The sequence below is a fragment of the Pseudochaenichthys georgianus genome, chromosome 4 (assembly GCF_902827115.2).
Source record: "Pseudochaenichthys georgianus chromosome 4, fPseGeo1.2, whole genome shotgun sequence".
NCBI lineage: Eukaryota > Metazoa > Chordata > Actinopteri > Perciformes > Channichthyidae > Pseudochaenichthys > Pseudochaenichthys georgianus.
In genome coordinates, this window is record NC_047506.1 from 19778935 (window position 1) to 19800675 (window position 21741).

General features: G+C 40.6%; 2 protein-coding genes across 6 annotated transcripts in view; both read right to left on the bottom strand.

The window, feature by feature from the left end:
* The window catches only part of rabgap1l (RAB GTPase activating protein 1-like), a 132938-nt gene that overhangs the window by 65846 nt on the left and 45351 nt on the right, over nucleotides 1-21741 (bottom strand). The window lies entirely within an intron of this gene.
* gpr52 (G protein-coupled receptor 52) lies at nucleotides 13447-18886 on the bottom strand. The gene has a single exon (XM_034080571.1). The coding sequence runs from the start codon at nucleotides 18813-18815 to the stop codon at nucleotides 17697-17699; it is 1119 nt and encodes a 372-aa protein (XP_033936462.1). The 5' UTR covers nucleotides 18816-18886; the 3' UTR covers nucleotides 13447-17696.

Consider the following 21741-nt stretch of genomic DNA (forward strand, 5'->3'; position numbering starts at 1 on the left):
CACCAAGAAATCATGCGGATATGCCCCCGAGACAGCTGTCCGAAAACAGCTGACACTAACACGTCGTCGCCACAACACTATGAAAAAACAGACGCAAACAGACGCAACCCAAGGGGAAAAGCCACTTAAGCCTAGCGGGGAAATCTCTTTACAAAAGCGTAACAAGAAGCAACATCTTACCTTCTGATTGGCACACAAAACCTGACGACACTAAAGCTTCCTGAAACCCTTGATGTGTCCCCCAAATAGCAGCGCCAAGCCAGCACACAGCTGGACCACATCAACTAATCAGTTGCTCAAATGACGCCATGTGCTCTGAGCACTACACAAACTTTCTAGAAATAACCCGTAGGACGAGCCCCCATTTGTTGCGACCTGGCTCAGAAGGCCACAACAAAAAGGAGACACAACATGTCAACGGGTAGAAAAAAGGTGTTTATTTGCACAAACAAGTCAAATTAAGTACTGGGTATACTCATCAGAGCCGGGTGCCTGCAGGAGAAAGCAGAGAGAGCACAGAGAGGAGCAGAGAAGCTCTAAATAGCTGCAGGACACCAGACCCAGGTGCCCTGAGTCACTGCAATCAAGGTAATCACTGGAGCCAATGCAGCACAGACAGAACAGCCACACCCTCTCTACTGATGCACCCACAGGGACATCACAGTCTCTCCCTCTCTCCATTTGGAAAGTTTATCGTCAACAACTTGGTAACAAAGCATTAGTTCTCGTGACATCCCTCGTGATCAGGGAATAAGATGTGTGTCATTTGAATTTACTGGTATGCTTGTATATGGATTATATGTTTGTTCCAATTTGTTAGCCCAATACTATAACAGAGGATTATATTCTTGTAAACATCTAAAAGTCCATAGATATTGCAGAAATACTACACTTTTGCAGCTACACAGTGGTAGAGCTACTCGGGCACAATTTGTCCATTGGCTCCTTAATGCGTGTCATCCCCTCTATCCCTTCTAGGTGAATGCAGAAACAACCACATTGGGAAGTTGCAAAAATATTGTATGACAAAAATGGCAATCCAGCATTGTTTATTGTGTAAACATCAATATCATATTAGGTTGATTATATCTCTGGACAACCTCAAACAATACCACACAATCCAACAATAGGGGGCTGCAGCAGTCTGCTGAGGCTTGAAGTGTTAGAGCTGAGTAAGCAGGGATGAGAGGGTCACTATAGTGTTAAACCAGCACAGGTTTCCGGACTGCAGCTACTGAGAGACAATGTCTTGTGTAAACATTCCTATTTTTAGATTTTTTTCGATCCCATTCAAATTAAACGTTTTTTTTTTTTTTTTTTATTTTACTATTGTTAGGGTAGGGGAAAAACTCTTACCATCATCATGTAACTAAAACTCTACACTAAAACAAAGAAATACAATTCGTTAACACTTCTCTGTGCTAGGTATCACATCAGGTTTAAAGTGAAACACACCACACCACTGACGCTGTTGAGGCATTCCTGTTTATGTGTTACTTATTTCCATACTGTCAAAACTATTTATTGATCTTATTCTCACTCGGAAGTCTCGCCCCCATTCCCCCTGTCACCTTACCAAAGTGGTGGATCAATTAAATGAATTATTTGTGTTGGACTCCATTCTCTCTGATGAGAATGAGAAAAACAAAAGCAAGTGCTACACCATCTGAGTCTGGCTTCAGCATGAGTAGGGAGAGGTGCATTATGGGCCATGCTTGAATACACAAGCAGTGATAAACCAGAAGGATGGTACGTCAAAGAGTATGTCTGTTCCAGAGCTGCGCCCTGAAGCTTCTAGACTCAGTGTCCAAAATGCTTAGAAAAAAAAATCTGCTTCAGTGTAAAGCAAAAATAATTTGTTCCATTATAGACAACGGACACATTAGTAAAGAATGTAAAGCACAAATATGAAGGATCGGAGAAAAGACTTCAAAAGGTAGACAGTAGAGGTATGATGAAACAAGGGGGGAGCAAGAAGATATTGCGAGTCAAATGAATCACAGACAGAATATTAGTTCGATTTATACTATGGATAGATGGCAGCTCCTTCGATGGAAGGCCAAATCTGAAAGTGACAAACAGGCTGCGTTTTGAAATCTTAGGTAGACCAAAAAACAGAACTGGAGGAAGAACGGGGGACTACTAACGTTTTTTAAAACCCCTGCTCTGATTTGATTTATGAAATCATAATAAATACAATTAAATCACTTTAACAGTTATGTCACATTCACTTGTGGCTCGTCTGTCATTTTGTATCCTTCCTAAATAGCCATCTTGCTTCTGCACTCTGCAGCCCATCATATGTTTCATGTCTGTTGATCGCCTTTACAAAGTAAAACAGGATCTCCCTCCGGTGGAGAACCGGTAAGCAGGAAGCCGCTCAGGAAGCATGGGCCGAACTCTGCCCTCCTGCAACTAAGCCTCCGAGCAGAGTGACTTACTGCTCACTTGCAGTGGAGACTGATTACCATTAGGTTTTCATTAGCTGATCAGTGTTCTTGAAAATGCCTCAATACTGAAGAAATTGTACAACTACATAGCGAAAAATTGTCCTTTGTCCGTTTGTAATTTAGATTCTAAATAAAAGGTGGTAACTGTATGTCAGGAAGACACAGTTTGTATTATAATTACAAGTCTTTAGCCATAACACATTCAGACAGCTGGTTGTCAAAATGACACCACCCCGTCCTGCTGACACGTGACTTCCACAAACACTCTCCTAATTTCAGTGAGATAATCTATTGTTGTGATATTCAGAGGACAGCAGCGCAGTAATTAAAAACCAGCTCCCCTTGAGGCCTTTGTCCTTAGTTGCTGGCGAGGAAGTTTCTAGAGGCTTCCCTGGAGGGTTTAGGATGGTGGGGGGAGCAACAGCTGGCCCCCCTGGCAGATTGCTAATTCATCTGTCTCTGTATCACTGCCGTGGCATTTTAATGGTCTGGCTGGTTCTGCATTTCAATAAGCAGAGTTGTGATGGCAGCATCATTGTTCAGACAGAACATAAATAAGTGGAATTTTACCTTTTGCTTGTAGTGAAATAAGTGACAAGCAAGCAGGTTGAAGAAAACACCACAGATGAATGGTAACAATATACACATTTTCTGAATACAGCTTTTTGATAAATAGACATCCTGTCATAAGGTTAACTAGATTCTCCAACATCTGGAATTGTCAGCTCTTTACCTAACAAAAGTCAGTTTGTGTTGCAGTTATTCGGCATTTCGGTATGATGGTTGTTCAGAAAAGAAAAGCTTTTCAAATACATTGATTTGTATCAATTAATCAGACCACAATTAATAATATGCCATTGTTTCACATTTCTGTTCAAATTGTTACCCCTTCAGGTGACAGGGACATTGCCGTTTGATCGACACAATTCTAGTCAGTTCATCCCTGAATGAAACCGATAATTCTGCTACATTTGATGAAACTCCCCCTTGACCAAGTCGAAAGTGACAACAAAGACAATGCTTCCACACGGTAAGGGAAAAAAGGAAAAAAACTAAACTTGGCATGATTCGACAAGAACTTAAAGACTCCCAAACTGCAATTCAACAGTTTTGAATCTAAACAGATTAAGACAGAAATAAAATAAGTCTAAACTGACTTAGATAAAGTGATAAAGAGACTGGAAGAGGCTGAGACACAAATTGCCAAAATAAAAGATAAAGACACACTTTTGAAAAATACAAATATAAATATGTGCTGTCATATTTGTAGTGTATATTTGATGGGGTGGCTTGAGCTCACCATATTCTTTCTGACTCTCCCTCCCTCTCTGTCTCTCGCTCACAAACACACAACAAAGATAAGAGGTCAGAGGATAGAATGCCTCAACTCTGACATTTTCTGTGTGTTGTTTCTTTTTTTAGAGGTCAGGGAGAAGTCTTGCATATGGATGTATGAAGTAATGTTTTATGTGCAGGTTGATCTTTGTTTCTTTCAATCCACTTCTTACTGGTGAACCTGTACCCTGCATCTTCAAAATAAAACCATAGTGTGAATGAATAATAAAGAGGCTGATGTTTTGGAGCTTATGTTAACATCAATTTTAATTGCGCCCTATTTATAAACTTCAAATGAACTCTGATACCTTGCTGCTTCTTCACACTTGGTTTGGGGTTTCCATAGCAACACAGCGCCTCTTAATTCTTGATGTTCATTTGGGAAGAGGCGGAGAGACAATGGAGACAGTCAACTGTAACCAGGGATGTGATGCTAGATTAGTAGTCACATCCCCCATTACATACAGGAAGAGTACAACTAACCACATGCATGTGCTGAATGGGTTTTAATTCATGTATTATTTATATATTTTAAATGTTGAATGACAAATGCAAAACTTAAGTTGCCTTATCTTTAAAAAGTGCACAGCGCATTCCACGGCACAAACCGACAAGTATATGTTCATACTGTAAAACCTTTGTTTCATTATAGATCAACCGGTAATAACTTTGATGGTTTTCGCACCCTCAAATCTCAGTGTCCATGATTCTACAGTGAAGAATTTTCACATGCAGAATGCAGTTAAATGAATAACACTGAATATTGGCTAGTAAAGACAGGATACTTTAATCTAATCTAAGTGTAATAAAATGGTATTTAATTCAGGATAAATTCCCTGAGAAAGAATAGGGGAGGCTGTCGGTGCCTGAGGAAAAAAAACAGGTTTGTCCTCTAATGTCGGTCAAGGTGGTTTGCTTTGTTGTGTATGATTGAATCACAAGAGCAAGAATATGTGAGCAAATTATGCTAAATCTACACTGAACAAAAATATAAACGCAACACTTTTGTTTTTGCTCCCATTTTTTATGAGATGAACTCAAAGATCTAAAACATTTTCTATATACACAAAATAACCATTTATCTCAAATATTGTTCAAAAATCTGTGATAGTGAGCACTTCTCCTTTGCCGAGATAATCCATCCCACCTCACAGGTGTGGCATATCAAGATGCTGATTAGCCCGCATGATTATTGCACAGGTGTGCCTTAGAATGGCCACAATAAAAGGCCACTCTGAAACGTGCATTTTTGCTTTATTGGGGGGGGTCTGGGGGGGTCCGAAAACCAGGCAGTATCTGGTGTGAGGGGTAGGGGTAGGGTTAGGGCAGGGGTCTGCAACCTTTTTGACCAAAAGAGCCATTTTGCTCCTTTTTCCCCAATTTTTTTTTGTCTGGAGCCGCAAAACATATTTCATAGTTTTTTATTGTTATATCAGACAAAAACTAGTTTTTTTGCATTTATTAGGCTATTTATTACATGATATAAAACTGTTAACCTCTAATAAGAAACAAAGAACTCTTATAAGGAGAATTAAAAATAATACACAGGCCTACTTTAAAATAAATTAAACATTACATTGCACCTTTTCCAAAAAAAAAAATGCAATGTAATGTAATAAACACAGCACTTGGGGAGTCCTCTGCACATTTGAAGGAAAAAAAAATATTAAAATGGGCCCACTTTGAAATAAATAAAACATCCTAAAAAGAGTTAAAGGTAGGGTAGGTAAGAATGGAGAAACCAGCTCGAGTGCGCTAGAATTTGAAAGTACACAACCGGAAAAAATATGCCTCTTCCTTCATACTTTCTTACAGAGTCCCTCCTCCAACACACACGAACGTGCACATGACCAATGAGGGCACGAGATAAGTTTGTGCACAGATGGGAGGCTGACAGGCAGGTAGGCCATCCAGTTACTTTAGCCGGGCCGGCTCAGATGATTGGTCGTGCTTTTTACAGCGCTAGGGCTTCCAGAGATTAATTTGTGTATGTATTTATTGTCAAAGCATTTAATATATTTATTGCTATCGGGACGTTAAGAGCATTCCATGGAATATAACAAAAAGTGTTTTCTGAAATAAATTACATACCATAGAATTATGACTGAAGTTCGTCAGCCGTCTTCCTCTCCCTTGTTGTTACTCGATACGTAAAGGCTGCACCACCGTTGACAACTTCTCTCTACATATCAAACATACCGGTAAACCAGCATCGTTTGCTGTGAAAGCAGATAACTCTGTCCACGCAGAATTAAATCCTGTATTCCTCCGGTACTTTTCTTTGATTTATCCATAGTTCGCTCATCGAGCCGGGGGTCAGGTTATTCACCTCCAAGAAAAGGCGCTCGCGCGGGACCGTAGCAGGATGTGACGCATATTTTAGTTGACCTAATTAAAACCGTTTTGTTTTTATTTATTTGTCACAGTATCACCTTAAAATACAAGATACGAAACATTTTCAACCATGCAACAAAATATAAATAGTCCTACAAATACTTTTATTTTATTTCCTTTTTATTTTTGTCTAAGCTCAAGGGAGCCAGAGCAGAGGGCTTAAAGGGCTGCATGCGGCCCGTGGGGCGCGGGTTGCATGTGGCCCGTGGGGCGCGGGTTGCATGCGGCCCGTGGGGCGCGGGTTGCCGACCCCTGGGTTAGGGTAATGTTGTGAATCGAGTGGCCTGTGTTTGTCGTCCATTACATACGCCTGCCCATACCATAACCCCACCACCACTACCACCATGGGCCACTCGATTCCTACCCCTACCCCTACCCCTCACACCAGATTCTGCCTGGTTTTCGGAACCCCCAATAAAGCAAAAATGCACGTTTCAGAGTGGCCTTTTATTGTGGCCATTCTAAGGCACACCTGTGCAATAATCATGCTGTCTAATCAGCATCTTGATATGCCACACCTGTGAGGTGGGATGGATTATCTCGGCAAAGGAGAAGTGCTCACTATCACAGATTTTTTCAGATTTGTGAACAATATTTGAGAGAAATGGTTATTTTGTGTATATAAAAAATGTTTTAGATCTTTGAGTTCATCTCATGAAAAATGGGAGCAAAAACAAAAGTGTTGCGTTTATATTTTTGTTCAGTGTAATTTGCAAGGATGAATAGAAAAGACATACAAAAGGAAATTATTAGATGTTCCTTTAGCACAGCAGTAAGAAAAGTGGATTGAAGTGTCTGTCTACAAAGCCAATACTTGAATGAACGCCTGTCTCTCCCAATAAAACCCTTTTTCGAACAGGAGAAATAATGCCTGCAGTTCAAAGTGCCAGCTGTGGCGAGCTCAATTGTTTGACAATGTTGACAGTGGAAGAGAAGAGAGGAAGAAACATCACAGTTTGAGACAGGCTGGACAAGACCAGAAAGGAAAGCATTTGTAACACACTAAAACATAACTTTTATTTTGCACTTTTTTTTTTTTACTTTTATGTCAGCTAATTCATTCATCAGTAATTAAAAAGAAAACATTTTTATTAATGCGAGTTCGTTGTACAAAAATAACTTGGCATGTCACATTGACACCAAGTGAACTCACTTATTCAGTAGTTCGAACAGCAGGAAATTAACCATCAATAGCTTATAAGCATTAACTGATTTTGATGAACTAGATTTTATTATGACAATATTATTTTGAAATGTAATTGATTGCAGGTGATAAAAACCTGTTTGTAAATAGTAGAATGTTCTGCCTGGAAAAAAAACGAATTGAAAAGTGTCTTTAAATGAAGTTGTGGTAAATGTGGCTCTCTTTTCTTAACCCTTAATCTGAATGGATCATAATATGGATTTAAATGATGGCCATTCTGACCTAATTCCTGAACACTTCCTGGTGTAAAATATTCATTGCTTTTGACAATGAGGCATGGGGAGATTGGAAATGTGCAGGAGAGGTGGTACTGTGGATCACTGAAGACAGTTTATCAATCACAAGTTGAATAGTCATTACAGGGCTTCTACTTGATCAATAACTAGATGTCCAGCCAATCTATTTATATTTATTTTCTGTCAGCCTCGCAACTAATATTTCATTTATCTTTTTTACCTTTTAAATATGTTATGCTTAGTCTTTTAGCCTTCATTTATAATCTCCTGATTATTCCTGAGTTAATGGTGTGTTACTGTCATTCAGCCGTTACAGTACTTTGTCCTTACGTGCTTTTGTATTGTACACATTTGACGCTGATGCCCTCTCAACATCTCTGGTTTGAGCACACAAAGTGATCTTAAAAGGCTTCCGAGTGCGCTAAACCGAGGTGGGCGCAGCCGGCTGGCAGCAGGGCCCAGTTCAAAATGGGGGCTGGCATTTACTGTCTCTCACAGTCTGACTCAAAAGACAACAGTTTGAAGCAAGTCATGTAAAACTCCTATTTATTTGGAATGCTCTTGGATACTTGATAGCTAGCTCTTATGTTGTTTTATACCTTTTTATCATAATCTCTACGACAAAGGTGGTGATTCCAACGTGAGCATGACCCCATAGTCACGATGGCAAAATGTATGGGAAATGGGCATTCATATAACACAGTTTTCCTTTACGGTCAAGTGGCAAACACAAACAAATATACCTTATAGGTAGGCACCCATGTTATTACCATAATAAAACATGTCTGACCAAGGAGATAAAAGCATCAGCTGCTACGTCAGCAACATGGCCAAAGTGGTCCCATCACAGGCCAAATACAAACCCTGACCTGAATTGGTTTTAATAGTTGCCACTGGCTACAGAGGCAAGGTGCTCAAGGAAGAGGTGGGATTTCAAAAAGTGGTTTCTAAGTGGCATTGTCAGCGATACTCAAGACACAAAAGATGATGCAACAGAGAATAAAAGTGAAATAAGCAGAAAATTGCAGAAACTGACTTCAGAGTGAAAGTGGAATGCTGAATGCCACTTGCAACCAATGAGAACATTTGGGAGAGTCGAAGCACTTAGAGAAGATGGTAGAGAAAGCTCTCAGTCAAATGGCGACTGATGGAGAGAAAGTCTACCTAAGGCAATCATCGGGTCCAAAGGTGAAATGGAAGTGCTGAACTCTAAAAAGGAGCTGATGATGACATTTTCCAATGTTCCCATCCAGGGAATCCAGCAATGAGTGGGCCAGTAAGTATTCCGTTTATTGCTCTGGGGCACTTCGAAGGATGCAAGTCCACTAGGGGGATTGAACCTGCAACCATTTTGTCTCTGGGTGGACAGTGTAACCTTTTTGGCAACAATGGCGATTAGAGATAGTAAGTAACATTTAGAAATAATAGATACCATGTGGTTAAAATGTCAAGTCCCGATCAAAGGCTCTGCTGAGAGGCTCTCACAGTATTTTTATGAAACTGTTATATTTCCTTATCCTCATAACTATGGAGGGACATTTGTGAATTCTGATCAACAATAAAACTTGTAAGGAAAATTGCTTGAAATGTAGGATTTCTATATTTGGTTTGGTAATCGTTTAAGCAGTGGAACACTCCAGAGGTTAATGCATACATCTTAGTGGTGATGATGTCTTCAGTTTGTCAGTCCACCACTTTGGTCCAGAAAAACAAAATCTAAATCTTAACTATTATATTTAATACCATGATATTTTGTTCAGATATTCATGGTCCCCTGAGTATAAATCCTACTGACACTTTGAACTGATTTGTGACTTTATCTTGTAGCACCACAATGAGGGTGACATTTGTGTTTTTAAGTGAAATGTCCCAAACTGGGAAGAATTGCTGTGACATTTGGGTCATACATTCAGCTGAAAGCACCAATGTACCCAAGTACAGTCCCAGAGCCACTACAGTCTTATGGTCAGCCTCAGTCATGTTAACAGATAAATAAATGTTTAACACTACACTTTACATACAGTAAAAGCACACAATCAGCTGTCAGCTATCGGGACACAGTCACATCCTACTGTACATGTACGTTTTCAAAGCCTGACTGAGGCCATGTAAGATATATGAGGGTGTGTTGGTGTGTGGATTCATGAGTGTGTCCTCCTTATGCATCAAAGGCTTTTGGTGGGTGCCACAAGCCTCCACCCTTAGCAAAAGAGGGGCAGGAACTGGCTTCAACCTCCAATTACGACTTCCCCGCCTCAAAGGACAGTCAGGTGGTCTTTTCTCAATCAGGATGGAAGAGTAGGAGGAAAGTGGCAGGATGGAAGGGGAAAGAGGAAGTGAGGCGAGTGCTGCCATTTATGGAAATAAAAAGGGAATTCCTGATATAGTGTTGCCCATGAATATTGAGTGGGCCTGGGCCGGAAAGCGGTTTGTGCTTTGGCTGGTTAGTGGGGATGAAATGTTTTCTGGAGGAAGGAACAAAGAGATTTTCCTTCGAATTCTAGGCATCAAACACAACAAGAAATTGGCTCTTAAAAATAGGTTTCTGGCAGGATCTACACGAACACAACATAAAATGAGTCAAAACTGTATATTGCAATGTGTATTAAAGTTTAAGCCATATAACAACATTAAATATTTTAAAACTCAGCTATAGATAAACAAGTGTTTTTTTTAGTATTCTTTAAGGACATAAAATAACAATAGTTATTTCGTGCTGATTTAATAACACACTCAACCTTAAAGAGCCTGTGACACGGTTTTCCCCCATCATCTAAACCCATCAATTTGAGTACATATTGTCCCCTTGAAAACCGTTACTGAACTGATTTTGGATATTTGTACTTTGATAACCATTAATCTGCCTTCAATGTTGACAATTTTCTGGATCTTCTCGCGGATTCTTCAAGTCCCGCCAAATGATGGGTGACGTCATTGCGGGCACAGCGCTCCAGCTGCACCGTCCAGGATCCCAGCATCTGCATGTAAACCTTTATATATATACAGTCAGATGTAAACGCACGATGGTGCACACAGCAGCAAGCTCAGACAGCGATGACAGGTTAATGTTGAACGTGTCTGAGAGCTCATATGAGGCTGAAGGATCGGTTTATGTTGTATCTTCTAAGTTTAGGAATGAGGTGCGTCAATATGGGCGATCATATGGTCATAGCCAGTGGTGAAATGGGACTACAAATCATCCCGGGACTCTCGACCGGCCCACTTCGGTACCGCTAGTAAGCTGTCAACGGGGGGAGTGGGGGATGTAAAATACAAATATAATGTATAATGTCTGTGTCTTTGACATTAGCGCTGCTAGCCACCTGTGCCCTGTACTACGAAGCCAGTTCAACAGACCCTGGATATGTTTGAGAAACAAACTAACAACAAACTAACAAACGAGATCTCGCTAAGCGGTCCTACGACGCTGGTTATCAACTCGGTAAATCAAGCCAGGGTTTCTCTCTCCAGCTGAGAGCGCGTTCACGTCTAAGACACGAGTGGATCTGACTTTAATTACATTTGTCTCGAGTGTTTCGTCAACATAATGTGTTAAATAATACTTCTGCATCCAGTCTGTGACACTGTGAGTGTTGCACGGCCAGATGAGGCTGGAGAAGCTGACTCAGATAAGGAAATATATGATATATTATGATATTATATGATCGATGATCTGATTGATGATGTAATATGAATGATAAGTGCGACACGTCGGCGTCTTCTCTGCATACGGCAGATTAAACTGTATTTCCTTTATCCTGTAATATGTTTGAGAGATTTAAACTCCGCACACTGAGTGGATCTCTTTTCTATAGACGCCGGAGGCGGACAGCGTCAGGTAAAAGAAGTTATTTAGCCTTCTCAAACCTGAGCCTCACGCGCCGCCTATGGGGGATGTGCTAGTTACTTATCCGACCGGCCCACTTCGGTACCGGCCCATCGGGATTCGTCCCGATGGCCAGTCCGCCACTGCACCCAGCCCACGTAAACTGTCAACGGGGGGGAGCGTCGCTGCGGGGAAACGGTGGACCTAGTGTCCCGATCGGAGTGGGAATAATAATAATAATCCGTGCATTTTATCCATTAATTTCCCCAACATTGTGGTAAAAAACCACACGTTTAATCCACGTTGTTGGTGTACTACAACTACAAAAAGCATCGGTTTGTTTTCTCATCAGTAAATGCAGACCGGCTCAAACAAACGATTTTTAATCATCATCCTCACTCGTCATTTAATGTATCATATGTTCGCCGAATTGACATGAAAGCACTAATAAATGTAGTTTCATCCACTTGAGTTTATAACCACAAAAATAATCGATTTGTTTTTATATCACATCCGACGGGAGGAAATTCAGCAGCTCTCACTCCCGATTTTTAATCCTAATGTAATCATCATCTTCACCACGATCATTTATGTTTATGTCGCCGAATTGACATGAAAGCACTGACAAATATGAATATACTGTAGTCAAACGTTATTAACGTGCCTAAACTCAGTAATTCACCATTTCTACGCATGACAACACACTTTGTCCGTGTTTGGCTCTCGAAGCGTTCCCGCATTGACGTCACTTCCGGCTTCCCCCAAAACTTCAAAATGAGTGAAGGAATTTCCCCGCGATGTTCGAAATTATTGATATTTAACGAAACGGTATTGCTTTTTCTTTTTTAAACTGACGGTTCGAGATTACTAGTAGCCCAATATTTCATTGCACAACAGTTGTTGGGATGCTGTCACAGGCTCTTTAAGTAAAATGGGTGTAGATTTTGTAATTAAAAATAAAAACCTAAACAAATAACCCTCATTTGGACCTTACTAGTATTTTTAGAAATCAGAGTAAAATTCCATTTGTAGTACTAGTCATAATTTGTAATGCTCATTCTCGCTCTCTTGCTTCTTCACTAATTCTCCTCCTCTTCCTCATACCTCCTTTTCAAATTCCTCCCTCCGGATGCACATGTTTTCTATAATCTTCTCTATTCATTGAGGCAGTCTACTTATCTTGCCATCTTTTCTATTTCAGTTCCTCTCCAGGATCGGCAGTTCAATGTTCTTCCAATATGACCTTCCCTCTCCCTTTGCTCGTCCCTCCACTAAGCTTCTCGGAGAAGACTGTGGGGTTACGGCCTGTTCAAAGATTGTCTGCAGTCTAAGGGTTGAGTTTATGAATTTCAAAGGCCAATTCAAGACCAGAACAAGGGATCAGACTCTCTAATGAGGACACTGTTCACACAGAAAGATGACATGATGGTGTGCATTAACTCCCAATGGCACTAACGGAAAGGCTACCCTGCTGCAGATTTGGTTCCCAGCAAATGTCACTTGATCAGCCATCTGCTGGCTCAAAGTTACAAGTCTTGCATTGCTTGTAACTGATCTCAAGCAACCATCAGATGAAACAGTCCAAATGTCAGTTATTTTGTGAAACTACACGGTGGCAATCTTTATTCAGGATTATTTCTGTCCAAGGAGGAAATGTACTACAATTCAAAAGTAACTGAGGCTTAATATCCAACCAACTTGCTAAAGGGCACCTGAATAATGTTTGATGAGGCAGGCAGTAGCTTTCTGCACTGAACCCTGTCAAGCTTAGGAATTAGAACCGAAAGCCACACAGGAGTACACCCACATCTCCATCTTCTTCACTATAAGATGGGTGCAGAGGGAAGGAAATATGTGGGCAAGTCTAGGGAGAGTTCACTGGTTATGAATGAAAGCTGGCAAATCTGTGATTGTTGTTACAGGAACACAAACAATTAATAAAAAACAACTTTACATATTTGAATTTCTACTATTTTCAACTTTATTGGATTGGTAGCAACAACAAAACCATGTTCTTTCACAACATTTTGAAAATAAAAAAATAGATACTATGTCATTTAACACAATCTGCCTCCTATTAAAACATCAGCAGCTTAGTTGATTCAAAACAAATGGTGTGCCATACCTTTGACAGAATTTGTCTGATTTTTTTTGGCTGTACAGCAGAATAAAAACAGATTCACACACAGTATACTCATATACAGTATAATGTGTAAAGTTTTAAACATAACTTAATAAATAAATAGATATTATTCTTTAATTCATAAAAACTATTGTTTTACTAAAAGCCCAGATGAATGCACTTGAAAATAAGATCACTTGTTTGAACAAGATTACAGTTTTTTTTTCTACCACTCAAGTTTGGTCATTGTAATATAGACACATATAAACAATTAATTTTTTAGATATTCATTCATTGGCTCTTGGATTTGTGAAAATTTGAACCAAGACACACATGTTACATTACCCGCTACAAAAAAGCCCACCAAAGGAATGCATATTTGTGCAACTTCTTACCAAATACTATTATCTTCACTTGAATATATGCTGACGTTTACATTAAATGGTAACGACAGAGCAATTTTTTAGGCTATTACTGAATGTTGTTTTCTTCTGCGTTTGTTGTGTGTCACCATATTGTGAAGGTAATATAGCACTAATTCAGATCCTATACATTTCTTCTACTACCCAACTGCACTTTGCTCCAAAGAAGCACCAAAAACACAAGCTATCAAAATAAAAAGAATCGCACGTTCAGTATTTGACACAGGTCTGCTGTACTCCCCTACTGCTATTCCTCATATCTGCCAGGTCATATGGCTACACAAGGGAATTCACAAGACAAATCTGATGTCTCCTCTTGTCATATATATTGTAGACATCATATAGTGGAACATGAACCCATTTGAAGGAAGTCTGTGATAAATGGGTGACTTGACCCATTCTTGGTTAGACCCATTTGAACTATCAATCATGTCAATGAAAACTAACTTCAGAACTGTCACTTCAGATGTGTTCACAGTCCAACCTTATGTTCATGTAGCTGGAAACTGAAAAGGTGCAGCATGTTTTTGTGCCAGTGATAACTTGTCAACATATTCTTTCACTTTAAATACTAAATACATCTTTAGGCATGTATACAGAAGAGTCTGTAATGCATCAAAGCTGTATAAAGCAATAATAATTATTGTTATATTAACACTGAATCAAACAACTCTTGGTTATGTTAAAGGGGGTGAATTCTGATGAATCAATTCTCCATACTGCTGCTTTACAAAGATTTGGTCGTTTTGTTGTCTGAGCCAACAAAACTGAAACAACAACAGTACAAACTATGGGCAGCCACTCCCAACAAATTATTATTTCAAGTTGATTCTAGTCTACCTGACTCAAGCAAATTGCAAAAATCCAGAGCAAACTATTGGCTAGTAAAGAAAAAAGGGCATATGGATAACCCAAAAGAGATTTTTTTCTCTTGGTGATATTGGTTTTCAAAACCTTAGCTTAATAACAATGTTGTACTTACATTCGTCCCTCAAATGTAATAAGCTGAAACCTCATGTACTTTCCGTTGTGTTTCCCAAGTGTTCGACCACTTAATGCTGCTTTAAAATTAGGAATGACTTACGCAGGCCACTATTCAGCAACATAGAATGCAGTTACAACATAAATGGGCTAGGTTTGCTGCATCACTTGGTTTCTAGCTTGAACAAATATATACTACAAGGAAGGCCTAAACCACACTGACACCACTATGCGATCAATGACGATATTTAGTATAAATTATTGGCTATGGCACTTGGCTTTATTAATGTGAAATTAATTTCCCTTTCACACGGATCAAATGGGAATATACATTGACTCGACTGACTGTACTAAAGTGCTGTAGCAAGGACTATAGTCGTAACCAGTGGCCGTTTTTGAGTTGTTTTAAAAGCCCACATCGTCTGCACTTTGTGTATAAAAAGCCCCAGATTGGGGAACAGTCTTAAGATTTAACTGGTCAGGAATGGGCACAGTAAAATAACAATCAAGGTTATCCATAAGTGGAATTGAGTTAACTACTGTACGTATCTGATTCAAACAATCCATTATGGATTCCATTTGTACCACCTATTCGCTGCCCTTCCCAGTACAGTCATATGTTGAAAAGAAAATTCAACAAGCCGAAATGTAGTTTGATTGCCACTTAGATTTCACCCTGTAGAAAGTGCATACTTAATATTGGGGTGGTTCACAAAGGCATTGACAAGTATCTAAAATTGGGGGGCAGAAGATTTTTTTGTTGTTTTTTTATCAGAAAGTGCCTAGGTGCAGCAGAAAGAGACTGCAATTTAGAAGTCATGAGAAATGTCTGGCAAAAAGTGTAACCAACCTCTACAACATGAGCTACTGATAGCCTGAATCATTTATAACCAAATTGAATTCCAGATTTTCACATTAAACCGAGCCCTGTCCACAAATTCTAGGAATTACAATTCAATATAAATTCTCAGCATACATGTAGTTATCTTTACAAAGATAACTATGCTGCTAAAGCAAAACACCCTTAACAAGCCTACATATTCAGGTTTACACAGCCTCTACTATCACTTACCTATACTGAAGTGACTTTTGTGAGTGTGTTAAAAGCAAAACCCAGGAGGTGCATTTAATAATAAGTACATCATCAATTGAGCTTAATTACCGAATTCTGTTTTGAAACTAAATACCTTGCATTATAAATAATAATGTGAATTAAATGCAGTTTCATTTTGTCAATGCTCTTTGTTCACTATCCAGTATACGTGGCTCTGTATAAACAGTATATACAGGGTTGGATTTCATATTTATTTGCTGGTTAGAAATGGCAGTCATGAGCGCTCATGCATCAAACTGTTAGCAGAATACTCATAACACAGCCATATCAGGAATGCCACACAAATGGTGGGAATGCTGTTGCTGTTGTGCATAAGCGCAAAGGCGGACCTTGAAAAAAGAAAAGAATAAATTGTGTTCACAACTTACAATATAAAAGGTCTGTGTCAAACAGTCACATCCTATGTCTGAATTCTGACAATAAGGTGCTCTTTAGGGTTACTGTACACCAATCAATTGGCAATTAACTATTCTCAGCTAATATTTAAATTGGTAAACAATTAAAACAGCATATAATCTGTTAAGAATATGACACAGTTCAAACTACAGCAGTAGACAATGGGTTGAATCTGTTATGACAATTTGATGTCAATATACGTTAGTAACCATTTTAAATCAATTGAAAACTTTACTTATTACTCATTGTGGGGATTTTGACTTTATCTAGAGGGTTTCTACATGCCTTAGTTACGTTGTTTCTTTGCAGTACTCAGTACGGGTTTAATGTTTGTGATGTATGTTTTGCCAAACTACAGTGCCATATTACACAGTGACAATATCAAAACTGTCAAATTGATGATTGGCTAATCACTCTGATAATAGAAAAAAGGTGTCAACTGACCATTAAATCCTGACCTTTTTGCTTACCTCTTCAGTTCATGTTATGTTTACAGATTAAACAAAAAATTGTTCAGCAGGAATGGACTGCGCACTTTCCTCTACCAAACAGTCGAGGCCAAACGCCAACTGTTATCATAGCACAATAGTTGTCATTATCACGGTGTGTTTCTACAGTTAAAAAGTCAATGTTTTACAACCTTTAGAAAGGTTTAAGAGAACGAGTACATGTAGGTTATCTAGTCTAAGCTAATGATAGTAATAGAAACAACAAATACATCCAAATGGAAGGTTGATCTTATTCATAACCACTTACTTACTGCAACAGGAATGAAACAGTAGTATCACATTTGGTGTCTGAGGAGATATTTGTAAATCTTTTAAAGTTAACAGTTTTGTCTTCCAACTATGTCTGACCTGGCTGATGACATACAATGTGATGTAAAGGCTAAGAAAGCAATGGGGAGACTACTTTCGACATGATCTACAGCCAAGGTACATACCACAGGATAAAAAGCCATCACAGATTGCTATCTCTTTAAATCTCTGTTTAGACGCTGCACACATGTGCTTTAAAAGCTTGTAATGCAAATAAACATTGTTTGTGTGACGAAGGCAATGTCAATTGAGTCAGCTGACAGGCTTATACATAAATTGCTTTCTGTTAGGTAAGCCGTGCCAATGTTACTGAAATTAACTAGCTGCTAAGCTTGGTAATATTTATGTTCCCCACTGATAGATTCCAGCAATATTGTCATCCTGAAACAATACTCCCTTCAGATGGAGCATGAGTTTGCCCTTTTCCTTGGTTTAGGCTCCCCAAAGTCCCTGTCATCTGCCGCACAGTGGCTGAAGGAGCACATCGTCTGCGAGAGCCTACGCATGCCTAGGCGGAACACACTATTAGACAGGCTGTAGATGACACAGTTGCAAAAGCTGTTGCTAATGGCCAGCCAGGTGGTGATGAAGGAGAGGGCAGGGCTATCCAGCACATGGGAGCTTTCAAGCAAGAAGTAAATTATGTAGGGCAGCCATAGCATGTAGAAAACGCTGGTGATGCGGAACAGCACCATTGCGTATCGCCGGTCTGGTCCATGCCCTCCATGATGGCCACTGCCACCCCCTTCACCTGTCTCCATCTCCTGGCTTGGGAAACGAGCCCGTCTTTCACTGATATCCCTGTTGTGCTGCTGGCAAATGCGAAATATATGGTAATAGGTAAAACAAACCACAAGTGCAGCAGGCGCATAGAGCAAACACACCACAAAGCCTGTAAAGAGGGCAGAGGTGGGCCAAGAGTGAGCGCACCACTCAAAAATGTCCCCATGATAGCCTGGCTTACCCCAACCAAAGAAGGAGGGCAAGAAAACCAGGCTAGAGTAGACCCAGATAAGAGTGATGCAGCCTCGTAGCCGGCATGGCGTCACCAGCTGGTTGTAAGACAGTGGTTTTGTTATGGCCAGGTAGCGGTCCATGCTGATGCAAGCCAAGCAGGCCATTGAAACACTCTTCAGAACAGAGATGACGTAGCTAAAGACCTGGCATGTTATGGGCTCCTGGACACCTGCTGGGTAGTGGAGTAGCGATAGGGTGGGAACCAGGCAGCTAAGACCCACCAGCAGGTCTGCATAGGCCATGGTCTGGATGAAGTAGCTGGTGGTGTAGTGATGTAACAAAGGGGCACAGTGGAACACAAAGATCACCGTCAGGTTCCCTGCAATGATCAGCACGGTCAGAAGTACAATGACAGCAGTCTCCAGGACACAAGCCTCCAGGCCTTCGTTCAGCCCCCAGCCCAAGGGACAAGAGTGGTTGGCGGCCCTTCCAGGAAAGAAGTCTCCATGACTGCTGTTGGCAGTGAGCAACGGGTCGGTTGTCAGTTCAGACTGGTTCATTGTTCTGGGTGCTATCCAGGTGGGTCAGGATTGTGGTGTGTCACACATAAGGCAGCTGGCCTGAAATTGGAGAACTGCCTGCCTGCCCCCCCCCCCCCCCCCGATCTACACCGGGTGTCTGCAGCCTTCTTCAGTTAACAAGAGCTCAATACTCTCTGCAACACACTCACTCTCCTTTTCACCTTCCTCTCACATAGCTGGGTCTCAATCAAATGAACACTGAATGGAGGAAAATCAATACTGCCTCTGGGAGGGTAGGACAACCCGTTTAGCTCTCCTTTTCCAATCACTCATGGTTAGTGAAAGTAGTGGGTGGTTAACAGTCGGGAGTAGAGAGAAAAAAAAAAAAAAACTGTATTCCTTTAGTAAACCAGAGTAGCAGGAAAGTGTTGTGACCAGCATCTATCCCAAAGGCGAGTTTCCCCGCTGCTTTGCCTGCCAGTCTGTGGCCTTAGCTCCTGATCCTAATGAGGGTTGCCACCGGGAGGCTGAGGGCATAAGCTGTCCACACAAGGGCAGAGAGCGCAGAAGATGAGGGGGAGGACAACATTCGGCGAGGTTAAAGCATGAAGCAAAGCACAATGCTGTCAGCTCTTAACACATCCTCACAGGAGATCAAATACGTTAAAGCATTTGGCTCCTATTTCACTCCATGACATCAGATGACATTTACAGAAACCTTTAAAAATTGAGTTTTTGGGCAACCATTGCTAAGAGGAAAAAAAAGTGTCTTAGGAGTCTCTCTTTGTCTATACCAAAGTTTGGAAAAGAATATAACATCCATCTCTGCAAATCAGCTCTTCAATTCGATCCAAACTTCCTCTGTGCCATTGGTGCTGGTGTGTTTACAATGTAACAGTAGGCTTCCCCTTAATTTGGTGGTCCTCTGGTCAGTGTCTGGAGCCCATGCATGCCCAGCTTTTGTCTGAATCAAAACACAGACACAGGCTAGAACAACATGAGGATCTCCGCAGGAGATAATGTCACAGCTCTCTCTGCACACACAGCGGTGGGTGGGGGAAAAATGTGTATACAAGGCATCCCTAGGCAGAATGAGGGCAAAACCAAGCGCTTTAAAATGTCTGGATGAGTTTGGCTATTAAAGTGATTTAAAGTTTAAATCCAAATGTGCAAACTTGCCTCTCAGTGTTCTGGACTGCAAGTCACGAATGAAAAACAAACAAAAAAGTCCAGTAGCAGATGAAAGTGTTGAATGTAATACTCCCATGCAGGCAGGTGGAAGGACTCTCCTGGAGCAATGAGAGGCCAGCTGAATAGCTCAGCGCTCCTCTCACTTTGACTCCTCAGCAATCCTGTGGCAGACACTTGCAGAGGGGGGTGTGAGGATTAATAGACAATCCACCTATTTATCCCATGAAGTGTAACTTGCATTTTTGTTGTGATATTTGTATGCATTTGCGGGCAACACCATCTCTTCGGCTGCATCATGTAGCCATAGATTTTCTAACTTGCTTTTGTCCTTAATGTATGTGCTGTTTGGTTGTAGATGTATGGGATCCTACAACTCCTCTCTCAGTATGTCTGTCGCCCTGAACAAAACACTGGTAGCGCAACAAAAGGGAATCCACTCTAGCAGCACAAAGAAAATACCAAGTCCCATTCGGAGTCCCAGTTTCAAGCACTGTCCTCTGCAAACGTCCCCAACCCACGATTTTAATAAATAAATCCTTGGATCCTGGCATACAGATAGAGATGAATGCAATGCATCTGTCAAAAGCAGCAAGTAAAAAGCAAGAAAAAAAAGATGAGGGCGCTGATGAAAATGAGTTAAATCTGCAGCGAGGGAAGAGAGGGGACGAAGAGTCCCTCAGCCCTGGTGCAGTGAGAAGGAGAGATGCTGTGACTGGCTTACACTTCCCTCCCTCCCTCCCTCTCCACACAATCTCTCTAGCTTGCACACTCAGCCTCTCTCTCTTTCCACACACACACACATACTCAAAAAACACACACACATGAACCCTCCCTCTTTCTCGCTTTCTCTCCCTGAGCTTTTCGCTCATTGCCCCGCCTCCTCCCATCCCAGCTGCACCTGAGGCTCCCTGCCACATTATTCTGTCTCTCACACTGGCTTTCTCCCAGAGGTACATTTGGATACATTCCCTATTTACATATTACTTATCTCTCAGTCTCTGTTTTCTATTAACTAAAGCCCCCTACACACACACCCTCTTTTCTTTCCATCCCTATTTCTGTCCCACTTCTTCCACATAATCTCCATTTTCCATAGAAACTTTTTTTTTTTTTAAACTAAATATATAAAAACTAAAAAAAAAAAAACTAAAAATATACCTTTTTTATAATATACTTTAAAACAACCAACAGTATTTCAAAAATAATTATAGATACAATATCACACCAATAATGGGGAAAATGCACTTTTCGTGACATCTTTCTTTGGGGGAAGAAAGTGTCACTGGTCATCAGCCTCACTATTATGTTCATGAATACCGGATGACCCTCAATCTCAATAATCCAATGGAACATCTTGGACATCTAATCCTAGTCAAATGAGTCCTCTCCCCTATTTAGCCAGATACCAGGTTATTTTGGATACTTGATGTATCCTTTATTTAACAAAGAGCAAGGCACAGCTATACCTGCCCCTTGGTTACAGTTGCCCAGCATTTGGGCCAGTTGGGAGCATCCTCTGGCCGGCAGATGATAAGGAGGATCAAGTGACAGCAAATTCGCTAAGCAGAAGGGAGGATGGAATGAAACGGTCATGCTTTGTGGCTTGGCAGGAAAAAATAAACTTCAGGGCAACTTTTCTCACATTGTTGTTTTCATCGTATTTTAACAAGAAAAGCAAAAGAAAAGCAACAAGAAGTGGTTTTTCGAAAGATGAATGGAAAATGGCCACTTTGGAAAGCACATTTCCTCTTCCAGAGTGTGGTAATTTGATTAT

What these genes read in the sequence shown, in the direction of transcription:
- gpr52 (XM_034080571.1), bottom strand. Translation starts at nt 18,815, where the DNA reads ATGAACCAGTCTGAACTGACAACCGACCCGTTGCTCACTGCCAACAGC.